Source organism: Oryzias latipes, chromosome 8 (genome assembly GCF_053564925.1).
Source record: "Oryzias latipes strain Hd-rR chromosome 8, Olatipes_Hd-rR_3.1".
In the NCBI taxonomy this organism is placed as follows: Eukaryota; Metazoa; Chordata; class Actinopteri; order Beloniformes; family Adrianichthyidae; genus Oryzias; species Oryzias latipes.
In genome coordinates this window covers 16,200,482-16,215,862 of record NC_136244.1, presented here as the reverse complement: position 1 = coordinate 16,215,862, position 15,381 = coordinate 16,200,482, and the positions used below count along the sequence as shown (strand labels likewise).

Sequence of the window (15,381 nt, the reverse complement as noted above, 5' to 3'; positions counted from 1 at the left end):
TCTTCGTGAACCTTTACAGTCTAGTTGCCCCAAAGAGCTGAATCCTCCTCTCCCTCCTCTCCTGATTTCACTTTCTCTCTCCCATTCTTCCCTTCATCCATTTGCTCCCTCCCTCCTCCTCCCCGTCCATGTTCTGGACTCACTCCCGTCCCCCCCACTAGCTCACACACTCACGCAGCATCCTCTCCTCACCAACCCTACCTTCAAACTCACCTCCTCACGCCTCCCTCTCCGCTCCTCCAGCCGCCCTCCTCTCCATCACCCACTAACGCACATCATCCTTCGCTCCTCTTTGTGTGTTGTCTCTCCCTTCTCCACCTCCTCTGATTTCCCCCCTCATTTTCTCACACTCAACCTTGCTTTCTTGCACAAGTGCGCTTACACACAGACTAATGTTGATTGGCACCCAAGGACAGAGCACCCTCTCCTTAAAGCCAGCAACCAGGCAGTTTCATTGCGTGGCCAGACTTCTTGACACTGAGCACAGCTGAGGAAGAGGACCAGGAAGAAGATATGGAACACAGCCACATCCCAGTTTTTTCCCCAAACAGGAGCACCTGGAGCATTGGGCAAAATGTCTCTGAAGTCACACAGGGATGCCCTCTTGGACCGCTGCCGGTCATTTACTACAGCATCCTGCTCTGTCTGGGCCTGCCGGGTAGGACATGTGCACGAGTGTGCGCTCCATATGCATGTCTAATTTGCTTGAATTCATACTGGAGGCTGCATCAGTGGATTATTGGCATCCTAAACTGTTGCAGGACTGTGTGACTGTTGTGCTCTGCTGCTTTGGTGCATCTTCAATTTGTCATCCTGACCTTATGGCTGTCTCTTCTGCATGCATACATGCTTTTAATTATTACATCTGCCTGTGCTTGCCAAGATTACTGTAGAAGCAGAACAACTGGTGAGCATGGCTTCAGCAAATCTGAATTAAAAAAACGTTTTTCTTAATCTAGAGACTTTTATTGAGAAATTGTTGCCATTTTTTCGTCTTAATATTGTATCCAAGCACATGACAGCATTAAAAATTGAGTTAGTAGGGATCACGGCTTGACCTCCAGGACAGGTGTTTGTTACGTGCCTTCCCTTCATGACCTGTGTTAAAACAATTCCCTCTTCAATCTTTAACATTGAATTATTAGTCCATTCAGAGCTACTGTCAGACCCTTTTACTGCCTCTGTCCTGTTGTGTGATATACAGGCGCTGACCTGATCTCACACAAAATGATGAGTGTGTGAAGCAGCAAGACAGACGGTGGGAGACAGACAGAAAAACATGGAGGTCAAATGTAAAAAAAAAAGATTCTGCTCTGTGATCAAACACGGAGGGTTCAATATTAAAATATTCCTAAAAACAGCTATTTTACTTTGTTTTGAAACAGCACAATAAATCTGATTATTCTACAAGTTTTAAGTGAAATTTAAAACTGTATCTTCCGTTTTATTTAACCAAATTAAAGGGTTACTTTGAATGTCTTTTTTATGATTTACTAATCTCTTTGAGATCTTTTCTTCTTGATATAAACTGAAAGTGATGCTATCAATGTAAAAGCTCTTATCGGTTCAAAATCCATCCGCATTGCAAAGTAAAGTGTGTGCCAAGACTGCAGCTGCTCCAGAGATTTGCTGTCTTGTAAAAGTCTATATTTTTGATCAGATCTCATGTTCCAGTAAATAAATCCCACACATACAATTTATCCCCCCAGTCGTGCCTTTGGTTTTACTGCACGCTTTGTTATTACAGATCAAATCGAGGCTGTTTATTTAATAATCTGTGAGTGTGGGGCGATTTTTCAACAGTCACTGGGACTGAGTTGAAGACGACAGTCATGATGACAAAGTTCAGAAGCTGAATCAGGAGTGATCAAAGCCACATGTTCTGAAAAATCTCAGGGTGGGAGCTGGCGGTGCAGGACTCACAGGTACCAACATCAGAAGGATGATTTCTACTTCAAAACTCTTTGACCTGCATGCTGCTGGCAGAGAGGGGGCTCTGAGTCTTGAGAGGAGAAATTACACAAAGAAAGGTGATGCGAAGGGATTAAGCCAGTTAAGTGGAGGGTATAAAGATTCCTTGGCAGCTTTGTGAAGTGATGAAATGGAAACTAGATGATCTGAATCAAAAGAATAAAAAAAACAAGAACAGTCAGAAAAGAAGCATTAAGAGAGACAGGTGTGAGATTTTGTGGTGAAAGTGAGATTCCTAACAGCATCACCCCCAAGCCTCGAGTGGAGGTGTTACAGATGACAGCACTGTAACAAATTGCCACATTTTTAATTAATCACCAACTCACTCTGGCTGTTTCCATCTCAACTCACCCAAACACACTTCTCGAGACGGTGCAGACATGCTCTGCAATCAGCGTGATGAAGTTGCTCTTTAATTTGCTGCTGTGTAGTGGAAAGCCATAAGATGACGGATAATACTGTAGGGGGGGACACAGGTGGAGACTCAAAAGATGGCGAGTCAGTCTAAGGATGTACTGTCAGCTTTAAAGTAAAGGTCAGTGTTTTAGCCAAAGTCGAAAAACCTGTCGTCTTCTAGAACATAGTTTCTGCAGAGTGGCAGTGTGTGAGTTGTGGGAGGAACCATTGGTGCGGAGTAAGCCCCGTTTCCCATCATCCCTTTGTTTGCACTCTCTTCCCCTAGTTAACAGACCTTCACATTCCCAATTACCATGGGTCTTAGGGCAGAATTATTCAACCTAAGATTGAATTTTAGTAAAATTCTTTCTTCTTGCAAATTCTAGGGACACACAAAGCTGTTGAAAGAATTAGTTCAAATTTTAAATAATTTTTAATTTCTAGATGATGTAACAAAAACATGAACTAGGAGATGGATTTTTAAAAAAAGTAATTCAGTTTTAGGACAGTAACTGATTACCCACTTGTACATTTTCTGGCTTGGAATCAACCAATTACAATAAAAAAGAGGGCAAAGTGAATAGGAAAACGACAGACAAAGTGCCCTTTTAAGCATAATAAAGTTTTAAAGGACGCTTATTTGTTCATGTATATGTTTTTTTTTATTGCTCACTATGTTTACAGTTAGGGAGTTAGCTTCAATTTGATTTGACTGAATGGAAATGTGTTGTTTGATTGTTTGAGTTTAGATTAGTTTAATTATTTAAATCATCTCTTAATCCAGTTTATTCAATGGATTCAGTTTTATTTGTGTTAAATTTTGTTCATTTCATTTTAAATGCAAATTCAATGGTATTCGTGGTGCTTTTAAAAATGACAGAACATCAAATAACACAAAGACATTCAAACATTATCATCATCCAGTTAATCCAGATTATCAAAATAGGCCAAACTGTAATGACTTTCTTTCAAAACTTGCCTATTGTAGTCACATACTAACAACAGACGTTAAAAAAAAAAAATTACCCAGTGAGTCCAAGAACAATTGTTGGGCTCACCAAAAACAAGAACCCCATCATTTGAATAAAGAAATTTCAATGAAATCAGCATCATGCTGCGTTCACATGCAGCAAAGCGCATCCCTGATTTTGTCACAGCTTCTGTTGCGATAAAGCAGTCTGACTGGTGTTTGTGTGGAGAACACGTCCTCCCATGTCCACCCATCCACCCATTCATGCAGAGAAGGTTGAAAATGCTCAGTACTAACAACCACCCCCGTCCACGGTCCAGCGCAGGCCAAGTGTCAGCTGCTGCCTAATGAAGAGGTGGGCTGCATCGATTTTCAGTTTGAACCATCGATCTGTCAATCTGCGCCACCAACAGGGCATCTGCGGTGAAACAGCGCCATGTTAATAGATACTAACACTCTAAAAAGTGACTTAGGTTGACTGCACAAAAAAGGGGAATGGCTGGGGTTGGGAAAGTAAATGAATATTGCAAATTATGTAGAATTGGTCTTCATTAACAGCAGGAGAGGTGAGTCACAAAGGGAGCGGGTGATAAAAGCAGAGGAAGGACGTGTTGTTTCAGGCAATAAATCAGAGGTGTGTTGAGACAAAGCTGGCTGCATTTGACCAGTAGACATCAAACTGCTCTTGCAAATCTAAACTAATGGTGTATTTTAAAATAAAACGGTCGCAAAAAGATTTATTGTGGAGCATTTTGTCTTTTCATTTTTGCTTAAAATTTGTGCGTGATGATGCAAAAAAAAAAACAATCCAAGGTCAGTTCTACATTCCTGGCAATATTATAAACGAGAGTTAAACAAGCTGAGGTGGAGCTATCATGCCCATCACAAGGACACTCCGCTCCAAACCTTCACTCACTGTGGCCTGTCTGTGAAATGAATTGCTGTTGAGGTGAGCAGGCAGCAGAGCACTGCAGTGGCATCAATACATTATTTTCTCTTCTGTGCTTCGTCAATTATTTCCCATTAACAAATCAGCACACTCACTCAACTTGTATTCAGAATAGGCCTGACTGAATTGAATACAAAATGACATTTTGAACATTTAATTGAGGGTTTCTTTATGTCGAGGATCCGCTCCCGGCTTTTGCTTCAGAGAATTAAAGGCTTTACTTGCTTTATGTCTGGTGTGACACTTAGAGAAGACAAAATGGAAATGGTTGTCACCAGGAACAAAGTGCTTGTGACCTTTGAAGCCAGCTTTGATATTCACATCCTCTCTTTTCCCTGCCTCTCTTCTGCACCGACCTGTCTTGTTCCCCTAAAATCCTGCTCTCCCTCATTTCTGTGACCTGCGCTCTGTGACCTTCCTCAGACTTTCCCCTCCTCTCCCTGCTTTTATCAGTCTGCACATGTTGTTAAAACCCCTTTAAACTCCACTAAATAATTGCAGAGATCTCTTCTTCCTCTTTCCAGAGTTCATTTTTTACATTTTACTGTCTGTCATGTACGGGAGTGAGGAGACAGCCTGAGGGTCTGTCGTGTTTTGATGGCTTAAACTGTGCAGGGCCTTTTGTCTGAACACGTGCCTTTAATGGTGGGATGAGTCAGCCTTGTTACACACCTCAGGGAGCACACCGTGTCTTCTCTTTTCCGCTAAACAACGTCAATGGCCCTGTCCCTCCTTATATCAGAGGCGCAGTGGGGGGCAAAAGGAGACAGAAGCACTTCACACAAACAGACAAAGAGGTCAGCCAAGCAGTCACAAACTTGAAAATGGTAACTTCATGTCGAGGATGCTTCATAATTCATCTTTTTTATTTTTTTCACAAAAAACATCATAGAAACATAAAACTTCCTCTTCATCTCACCGAGTGTTCATTCTTTGTGCACAGTACTCCACCTCTGCTTTTCCCCGACCCCGCTGTGAGCGGCTTTGCACTTGTCACCTCACACCTGTTAAATGCCAAGCAGATCCATCCAGCTCCGGAGACAATGTAAAGAGAGGGAATCAATTGAAACGGATAGGGAGCCCGCTGCAGGATGGCTACAAGTAAATGGAAATGTCACGCCTACAACAAGACACCTTTTGTTCATTTGTGGAGGGCCCAGCTTCAGTTCAAACAGAATAACACCTACCTATAGTGATGGTAAACAACTTACTGTTTGTGTTTTGTCTCACTTCACAGTATATGCAGCAGCACAAGGGTCATGGTATGAAAGGGAAAGAAGATTGAGACTATTTGAGCAGTGTGTTACATTTGGCTGGAAACTTTAGCACAAAAAGGTAGAAATAAATCCACTCACAGAAGCTACAGCGATGCACTGGCTTCTGTTTGAGTCAACCGAATCAGATTTGGCAAAAGGACAAAGACATGTTGAGCTATTAGAGATTAGATAGATGACACAGAATTAAATTAAACTGATAAAATACATTTTCTGCATTTTGTTTCTGGCTGACAAACCGAATTAAACGTAGGAACAGAAGAAACTAAAGAATCAATAACTCAATCACGTGAAGATTGAAATGGAAGCCATTTTCAAACTGTCAAACATAGCAGCATGTGTTAAGTGGATCCAGCTTGATAAATCTTCTAAATATCTATGACATTTCATTTATGGTTCTCGATAGACTGGACATTAATGAAGTGGTGCATCCCACTAATGATGTATTTGTGTGTACATGTAGGGACTTAAACATGTGTTTGTGTGTGCCGTTCGCTCCACGTCCTCACTGTCTTGCAAGCACATCTCAAGTCATTATGTGGAGCCAGCTATGTAATTTGAAATCATTTGATAGCGGCTGAGGCTGTAAAGTGTGATGTCCCAGACTCCAAGCTGCCATATTTAATCAAATCACAGAACTGTTACTGCAGAGAGGGATCACAAAGACACTGCATTTAAAGCAATGGCTGCTAAAAGCATTAACGTCTGTGAAGTTACACAGTAATTTCCTCCTTTCACTGTGCAGCTTCTGTCCAAAATCATCTCAATGTTAAGCTGCCATGAACACCGTTTAGTATCTATTACTTATTAAAGTATGTCCGCTCTGCTGTGTTTACTTACAAACGACAAAGATTTCTGACTGCAGCGTTGTTGACAAGAGCAGCTTAGTCTGGATCTTTATTTTAAATAATTCTGTCACTCTTCTTTGCCTTTTGGCTGCTCCTTTTAGAAAACCACCTGGATTCTCATAGCCTTCATCTGCATCCTCTTCCCTCACTTTACCTCCATGAATCTCCTCTTGGATTTTCTCTTTTCTGTTCACTCCAACCTCAGCATCCTTTTCCCACTGTCCCTCCTCTGAACGTGTCCAAACACTCTTAATCTGGATCCTGGCGTTTATCTCCAATGCATCTAACATGAGCTGACCCTCTAATGTATTCATTTCTGGTCCCATCAATACTGGTATAATCTTGTAAAAATTCGGCTACAGTAGAATTGTGAGGAGGGGAGGTGACGTTGCTCTTTTGGCTGAAAAAAATGAACACTCAAATATTAGAAAAACACATAAAATGGCAACTTTTCATCAAAAGTTACACTGTATTTGTTCTCACAAATACACCAGTAACAAGACTCATCCTCCACGCATTTGTTCTTCTGCAGGCCTTCTTAGCTTTTGCGGGGCAGCAACACTTTAAAACAATTATCTAAGCCTAACTTATCAATGCTTGAACATCAACTTTCCAGAGCTGGGTTAGCCAAAACAACTATATGTTTGTTTGAGTTTAAATGAAAATGGTTAAAAAAATCAAGACCTAAACTGGAAGGGGAAATATTTTTAACCACCATTGTGCATTATAGGGATTGTTCATTTATCAGTTTTTAATAGTTATTCAAAATCCTTATTTTTTGTTTTTTTAATCTGTAATCTCAATTATAGAACATTTTTAGTAGATTAATATTGTATATTTGCACTAAATTCATTTTAATGCTCATTGAAACAAATCTTCTTGGTTCAAACATTACGAGAAAACATTCAATTACTTTATGGAGTACTAAAGCAGGAGACAAATACCTTTAGTCCTATTTTTTGTGTTTTTTAAGAGAGAAAATTACATCCAACCACTGGGAATCTGCTGCACTAGTTGCTTTTTTAGTTTCACTCATTTTTAAATATGTTTTGTGCCATTTTGTTTCAGGTTCTTTTAAATGTTAAGTTTATCGAAATAAAGAAACCTAAATATCATGCAATTTTTTTTTGTTTTGCAGCAACAATGATGGACATTTGTAGTGCAGTAACTCACACAGATAAGATTGGCTGTTCTTGTGATTTACTCTTAGGTCTAAATTTGCTGTTGCCTTAACAGTATCTCAGATTTCCGATCTGCAGATTTGTCTCTTTTTTATCTCTCAACATCTAATAAATGACTTTTTCTAAGAATAAAGGCAGCTTCTAATAGAAATGAACAATGGCTGTCTGGACAGCATAGAGTAAGCAAAGCAATTTAGAGAGGAAAGTTGCGAGAAACCAGAAATGGACCAGTTTTTTTGTATATTTTGCATGCTTTTACGCCTGCTTGAGTACAACTCCTGGTTCAGTTGATAGACTTTGCATATTTTGGAGTCTCATTGCCTATCTAATTGTACGTGTTTCCACAGTGTCGAGCTTTAATTAATACTCCTACAATTTGTCTTGTAAACATCCTTTTTTATTTATGCAACTCTCTTTCTGCTGTCTTATTATATTTTTGATTGTTTTCATTACCAACAAACTGACACTCAATGTCCTTGTCATTGTTCTCATATTGTATTTACTTTTTAATCTCACTTTACTTTTCTGTTCCAGTTATTAAAGACCCACTCCGAAGAAAATTTTGTTTTTGGTGTTTTTAACATTTATTGTGGCAGTTTTGTAATGATGGAGGAAAATTAAACTTAAAATTGAGTTTCTGAGTATTTCTTTTTTCAAATCGTTGTGAATCAGAAGCTCATCATGCTCACCATTTTTGTTGCACTGCTAATGTTAAGTTGGGGGTATGAGGGGCTGTAAGCTGGCAGGGGAGCATGTAAAAAAATTGCTGATGGGATGTGGGGGCGGGTTTAATCTGCACCAACAGTTCCACCTATAACAACTCAGAGGTGAATTTCTGATTAATTCCTACTGCTCTCTGCTTTTTTTGGCTTAAACGGCATGGTCACAATTAATAGAACACTGGGAATGACAGAAAAAAAAAATGATCGGAGTGGGACTTTAAACTTGTCCCTCCATCCATCTACTTTGTTTGACTGAAGTTTGTCTTTTTCTCTCCTAGCTAACATCCTGACTGTGGTTATCCTGTCCCAGCTGGTGCTGCGTCGTCAGAAGTCATCCTACAACTATCTCCTGGCTCTGGCCGCCGCCGACATTCTGGTTCTGCTTCTCATTGTTTTCGTTGATTTCATACTGGAGGACTTTATTTTAGCAGCTCCCCTGCCGCCATCCCTAAACAACGCAGTTCAAGTTCTGGAATTCTCCTCCATCCATACCTCCATCTGGATCACCGTACCACTCACCATTGATCGCTACATTGCTGTTTGCCACCCACTCCGCTACAACACTGTATCCTACCCAGCCCGAACGCGCAAGGTCATATTTGCTGTCTATGTAGGGTGTTTGATCTCTGCAACTCCTTATTATTGGTGGCCTGAGCTTTGGCACAGCCTGCCTAAGGTTGGCAATGATAATGAAGGAGGAGGAGGAGGAGAGAGTAACAGAAAAACAGTGGTCCAGCACATCCTGGTGTGGGCTCATTGCGCAACAGTCTACCTTCTCCCCTGCACCGTCTTCTTCTCCCTAAATGCTGGCATAGTTAGGAAGCTGCGCAGGCGGCGTAACTGCTTCCGACTGCGTGGGTATTCGACTGGCAAGACCACTGCCATCCTCCTCACCATAACCTCCATTTTTGCTGTGTTGTGGGCTCCCCGCACCTTCATGCTCCTTTATCATTTCTATTCACCTCCCCCAGTCTCTCAAAGTGCTGGCCGTCTCCTCCACGTCCTCACTGATATAGCAAACATGTTGGCACTCCTCAACACCGGAGTCAACTTCTTCCTGTATTGCTTCATCAGCAAGCGTTTCCGAAGCATGGCGGCAAATGTCCTGCGAGCCCTGATACACTGCCGTAAACAACCAAAGCCATTTTACGCCAGCCACAACTTCTCCATCACAAGCAGTCCCTGGATTTCACCTGCCAACTCTCATTGCATCAAGATGTTGGTGTACCAGTATGACAAAAATGGGAAGCCCATCTGTATCTCATCTTGAATCTACAAGCAGATGGCCTCAACTCAAATATTCAGAGAGCCCAGTCAGGCTTTGTCTCTGTGGTAACAAGCTGAATCCACGTGGGAGTCATCAAGTCTTGAAAATCTCACCAGGGCTAGAAAGTTAAGGTGAAAGTTCAACTAGCTTTGGCTGGCAAGGTGGAAGATAAATCAGCAGATGCATGGCAGCATTTAGTGAAGCCTCTAATGTTGAATAATGTTTTCACAAAGGACGCAACATTTCCAAGTATGGTAGACAATGTTTGTTTTCTCCGTACAAAAAAAAGAAAGCATGTGCCGTGGGCTACCTTCAGCAACATTCAGGCAGTCATGAAGAAGGCATCGGCCACTTATTGCGAGCCATCATTTGAGCTAACATTGGGAAACCACGGGACACCTTGATCTTTACAAATGCTTCCTATTGCACACTGCAGTCGAGGTTTTGAACAGATGCGCGTCAGACTGGAGGCATTTTCCAGAGAGCAGAGCTTCAGTCTGACCACTCTAAACCACGACCTGAAAGAAAGGAATCAAGTCAAAGCTACAAACAGTACGTCTGCATCCAACTGTCTCAAGAAGCAGATAACAGCTCATCAGTTTCCATGTTAACATGCAGAGGAGTCTCAGGGGCATGTTAAATGGAGCATTTTTAAATTGAAATGCTTACTAACTTTCTTTATGTGTGCAGTGAAGTCCTCCACAAGCTGGTGCTCACCATGAAGGGCCAAGTCATCCCACATCAAAACAGACTGTTGCAAGGCGGGGACAAAGTCACTCTGAATTCTTTGGCGAAACATTTATACATATTAGAACTGACTGTTATTGTAGCTTTGCAAAAAATAAAAAATGCAAGACAAAAAATATGACTTGGAGTCGCTGTAGCTCTATAGAGTCATACATTTAGGATCCGTATATCCATTATTAGAATGAGGAAATTTCTGCAACTGTAGATAGTCCTCTATTAACTATTAATGGTATTTCATGACTTACTGTCAGCCATTTTCCTGATGAATGTTATGTAGTGTGAAAAAGAGTGAGAAAAACAGAGAGACAGAGAGGACAGAATCTCTTTCCTTCCCTGTGCATAAAAAGTTTTTTTTCTCATTAAGCAGCAGGGAATTTAATACACTCGTTCTGCCTCTGGTCTCCTACTTTGCACTGCAAAACACATTCACATACATCAAGTCAGTGCTGCCTCGGCACATATGAACACACGTTGGCCCACACATAACCGTCTTTTTATACCCCAAAGAGAGAGTGAACTGAGATAAATACACTTTCATGTAGTAAACCCTGTGGGGGAAGAGCGAGGCTCACATATCCAGTGAGAATGGATCGATGCCAGAGGGCAGATTTTTGCTAATGTCTTCAGATAAAACAGATTTGCCACGTTTTTTTTTTTCTTTTTCTTTTTAATAAGAAGTTTTGAATTTGATGAAAGTTAAATGTACTTATTATAACAGACACATCTATCAGCTAACTCCAAGCTGCATGTTAATGTCCAGAACTGCAGATGCTACTTTTGTATGGTGCCTTTCTTTTACCCCATCAAGAAAAAAACAATGCAGTCTCTGGATATTCATGCTTTCATCTAATATTCTTAGCTTAAGACTTTTTTTCTCGTTTAATTTAATTTTTCCCAGGCCTGATATTCTATAGGAACTGATAGATTAATCATTTAAACTTAAAAAGGAGCCTGAAAGTCTGAAAAGAAGCCAGCATTGAGTTATTGTTGAAACCAATGATTTATTATGAAATCTACTTCAAAGTATTTAATCAGGCACTTTATAGTGGCACTGAAGGACAAACAATACCTACAAGTCACTTAATGCAAAAAGGTTTTTTAGAACACATTGACAATTAAAAAAAGCAAAGCAAATTATAAAAAACAACATTACAGCTTTTTTCAAGTTTCCGTAAAGGAGAACAGAAAACAAAAGTAATTTCCAGTAAATCAAAATGAAACAAAAAAAGAAGCAGAAAAAGTAGGTACTATGGAATATCGCTAATTGGATGAGGACGTTTGTCCATCATTTCAATAGAAAGTTATTTGGCATAAATGGAAAATAGTATAGTATTAATAGTATAGTATTAATAGAAAAATACTTTTACTAGTATGCAGACATTAAAGATGCATTGGAAAAACTAAAATGTCAAAACTTAAACATCATCCATTCAGCGATGTCTCAGGGCACCTACTTTTTCCAGTTTCTTGTTGTGCTTCTTCTTTTCTTTTGATTCTTGAAAATTACTTTTGTTTTTCAAAATGTAAAATTTTTATTTTGTTTAATTTTTGGGGGGGAATTGTGTTTTCGTTTCTGTAATTTGTTTGGATTTTTAAAATATGAAGTTATTTTTTATAACATTATAACTTTTTTCTAATTGTCATTGTGACCTCAATATGTTTCTGTGTTGAGTGATTTGTTGGCGTGGTTTGCACTTCAGGGCCACCATACTTCCTTCCCTTTTGTTTATTTGTTTCTGTGAAAAATACCAAATATAATTGGGCAGATTTACTGGAATCCTATTGTATTTTTGCACTGGAAAGTTTACATCCAAAGAGCTTTATTGCTGAAGTGGCATACATGAAAAACTACACTGACTGCAGTAAACATTGGCTCTTTCAGTGAATAAATTCTACTCTCACATGATTGATAAATCCGTGTTAAGTGACTCAATCTGAATTATTGCAATTTTGGGTCAAAGTTATGATCAAATTTTTTGAGTTTATGAGCAATGACCTACATTAAATGTCAAAAATATGATAATTTAAACAGAAAAGGGACACTGAATTTCAATCTAAATAAAATGTTAAATCTATTTTATCTGATTAGGTTTGTTGGAGGGCTGGAGCCTTTCCCAGTTGTCATTCAAAGTGAAGGTTGCACTGCTCTAAATTCTAACCAATAGCCTGCAGCACTGTCAACTTTCAAACATTACTTTACCAGAGTAAATCTATCCCACTCTTGGCTACTTGCGGGTACTTTACAAACTAAAACATTTGCTCAAGCTTAATTTTCTTAATGGCCCTTATTGGTCCTCAACTGATAACCTTGAAATCTTTCATGCTAGGCCCGGGGCACACTGAGGATGCTATATTGTGTTTTTGTCATCTGGAAATGGATGCACATAGTTGCCTGATATAATGGAGATGAATAGCTAAAGGGTCAATAACCAATAATCACTCAGTGAAGTCTTTACCCGGCTGTTTCATCAAGGCCGGGCTCGGCTGAATGTTACATTTGACTGAATGTCTAAACTATGTGCTTTAATTCTAATCAATATTGGTTAATGACCACAGCAGGCTGGGATCATTAGCAGAAAATAATTGCAAAAAACAGTTCCTGCTTTAACCAGAGGAGCTTGTATCAAATCAATGTTGCCATGAAGTTTGTTCTGTAGGGCTCCTTTAGGAATTTTTTTTCAGATTTTTTTTTTTCATTTTTATTGTGCGGGACTAGTTTTCACCTAGGACGACCCTCTTAATCACAGCAATCAAGTGTCCCTTCCTCTTGCACGTGAGAGATTGTGTGTGAGAGCAGTCGTTGCCAAGAAATATTCTCTATTATGTAGGAACGCCCGCAAACTATATTTTTTTCTTTGGTCTGATATTAAAAAGATAACGGCACATTGATCAATCAGACAGGAAAATTGTATTTTCTCTTGTATGCATCCTCCTCTGCCCTTTTTCCTCTCTGTCTCTCTTTAATAGCTCCAAAGTGTGTGTGTGCATATTTGAGTGTGTTTGCACAACCATTAGTGTGCATGTGTGCAAGTCAAGTTTATATTAGGCAGCAGCTTTAATCAGTGTTTGTGCCATAGAACCTGTAGTGTGTTCAACAAATGTGTCTTTATAATCAATCATGATGAGTATAAACACATGCAGCACAGTATTGTAACAATGTATTCAAGAATGTGCAAATTATTTAAGTTATTGCTTTTCTGTTGGCATTTTTTTTCAGACTGTGCTTTTCTACAAACTGACTTATTCGAGCGATCTTTTATCTCTCTTTATCTTAGTGTTGAAAACTCTGTTTTTTAAATTATTATACACAAGTTATGACAGCCTTGCTTCTTTAATGTTTTCCTCCTTATGAATGTATTGACTTTATAAAGGGTATGTATTTTTGTGCTGTGAGAAAATATGGGAAAAAGTATTGGCGATTATTTTTGAATAAATAAATAAATAAGAATTTGTCTAAAGATGAAAATCTTATAAGGCAGTGTGTCTTTGTTTGCAGACAAGTTTACTCTAAAATTCCTTTAATACTACAATAAATGCTACATATAATATTATGCATGGTACTTCAAAGATCCTATCTGATGAGAATATGTGTTTTTGGTTTTTCTTAACAATTCATCATCATTTTTCTCATGATAGAGATCATTTATAAAGAAATTTAAGCATAAAATTGCATTTCCAAGTATGTATTTCTTTATTCAAATTGTTGTGAATCAGGAGCAGACAAAAAAATGCTGTTTAAAAATGTTTGTAGGTGTGACGTGGAACCTACTACAGCAAGCCACAAGCTTCCTCGATCAATCCTGATGCATCCAATTGCAGACAAAAAGATCCATCTACGTCTTTGTTTTCTTCGTCCGAGCTGGCATCTGGCTCATACAGTACTGCTGGATAGCTCCATTATTGCTCGCCATTTTTGTTGCGCCGGTAATGTTAGTTTGGGGGTGAGAGCGGCTGAAAGGTAACAGGAGATAAACAGATGGATGACGTCAAAAGACCGCTGGGAACATTTTGACAATAGATGAAAGCATGACCGGGATCGAATTTTAAACCAAAATGTTAAGATTTATTGTGTGTTTTTTTTAATTCAAAATATTGTGTCAGTTTTCCAGAATATCTGGTTTAATTACTTTGAAGAAATGAGAATTTAAACAAAGGAACTGACACTTTTTAATTAAAACTCAGACAGCACAAGTAAAACTTATGTAACCACCAGCTCATCAGCTGTAGGAAAACTAAAAAGTGTGAATCCTCATGTCCAATAACACATGTCTATCCAAGAACCCTTTGCAGGCTGAGGCAGAAAAAGCATTTAGAGGTGAGAAGCAGTAACAAGTTAAATTCAGTTTGCTCTATTGTAGGCAGGGGACTTCAGAGACCACAGAGTGCAACTTCGGTGGCCTTTTGGATTGGGGCTCAGCTGGGAAGTGTGAGCATCTAATCCAATGTTAAACAAGCTGTCGTTGCCCCAAACCTCATAACTCACCTCCCAAAGATGAGTTGACTGTACTTTAAAGTGCTCACTTGTTGCACTCATTTGCAGCAGTCAAATGATCTTCTGAATTCAAACAACTCTCATGGCACCACTATGATGCACGCTCTTCAAAAGTGTGCAGCCCCTGAAAATTACACCTTATGTTTTCTGCTGTAAAAATATCCCCTCAGTTTTGCAAAGGCCATGTTGTTCTCTGGCACAAAACCAGTGTTTATCATAACATATCATATTTCTACTGAGTCATCAGTTCAAAGTGTTATAAAGAAAGCGGCTCATTTTTCCACCATGACAACCAAGTTATGGAACAGAACATAACAGCCTTTTTTTTTATTTTACACAAAAGCCGAGCTACATATGCCATCAATGCACATCTCTGTAATGCGCTGGACCTAACCAAGGTCATTTTGCCACAATCACGCGAATTTGCAGCTTGCATGCTGGTGGGAAAACGTCAGAGAGGCAACAACACAGAGGTGTCTAGAATGTACATTACTACATCACTGCACAACATGTAGGTAATGTTACCTCAAGCGATGTGAATACCCTGAATCTGGGGGGATTCCT

The 15,381-nt window shown here is 39.4% G+C and overlaps 1 protein-coding gene across 2 annotated transcripts; it reads left to right on the top strand.

Moving 5' to 3' along the window:
- Positions 1-131: 131 nt before the first annotated feature.
- Positions 132-13,799, top strand: gpr139 (G protein-coupled receptor 139). 2 transcript variants are annotated; one of them, XR_909159.3, is made up of 3 exons: positions 132-658; positions 8,590-10,130; positions 10,269-13,799. XR_909159.3 is itself a non-coding variant. In XM_004071670.4 (2 exons), the coding sequence occupies exons 1-2, from the start codon at positions 514-516 to the stop codon at positions 9,579-9,581; spliced, it is 1,137 nt and encodes a 378-aa protein (XP_004071718.1). In that variant the 5' UTR covers positions 132-513; the 3' UTR covers positions 9,582-13,799. The 2 variants fall into 2 exon arrangements, 1 of the variants encoding a protein (XP_004071718.1); XM_004071670.4 differs by having other exon boundaries at positions 8,590-13,799.
- Positions 13,800-15,381: the final 1,582 nt, after the last annotated feature.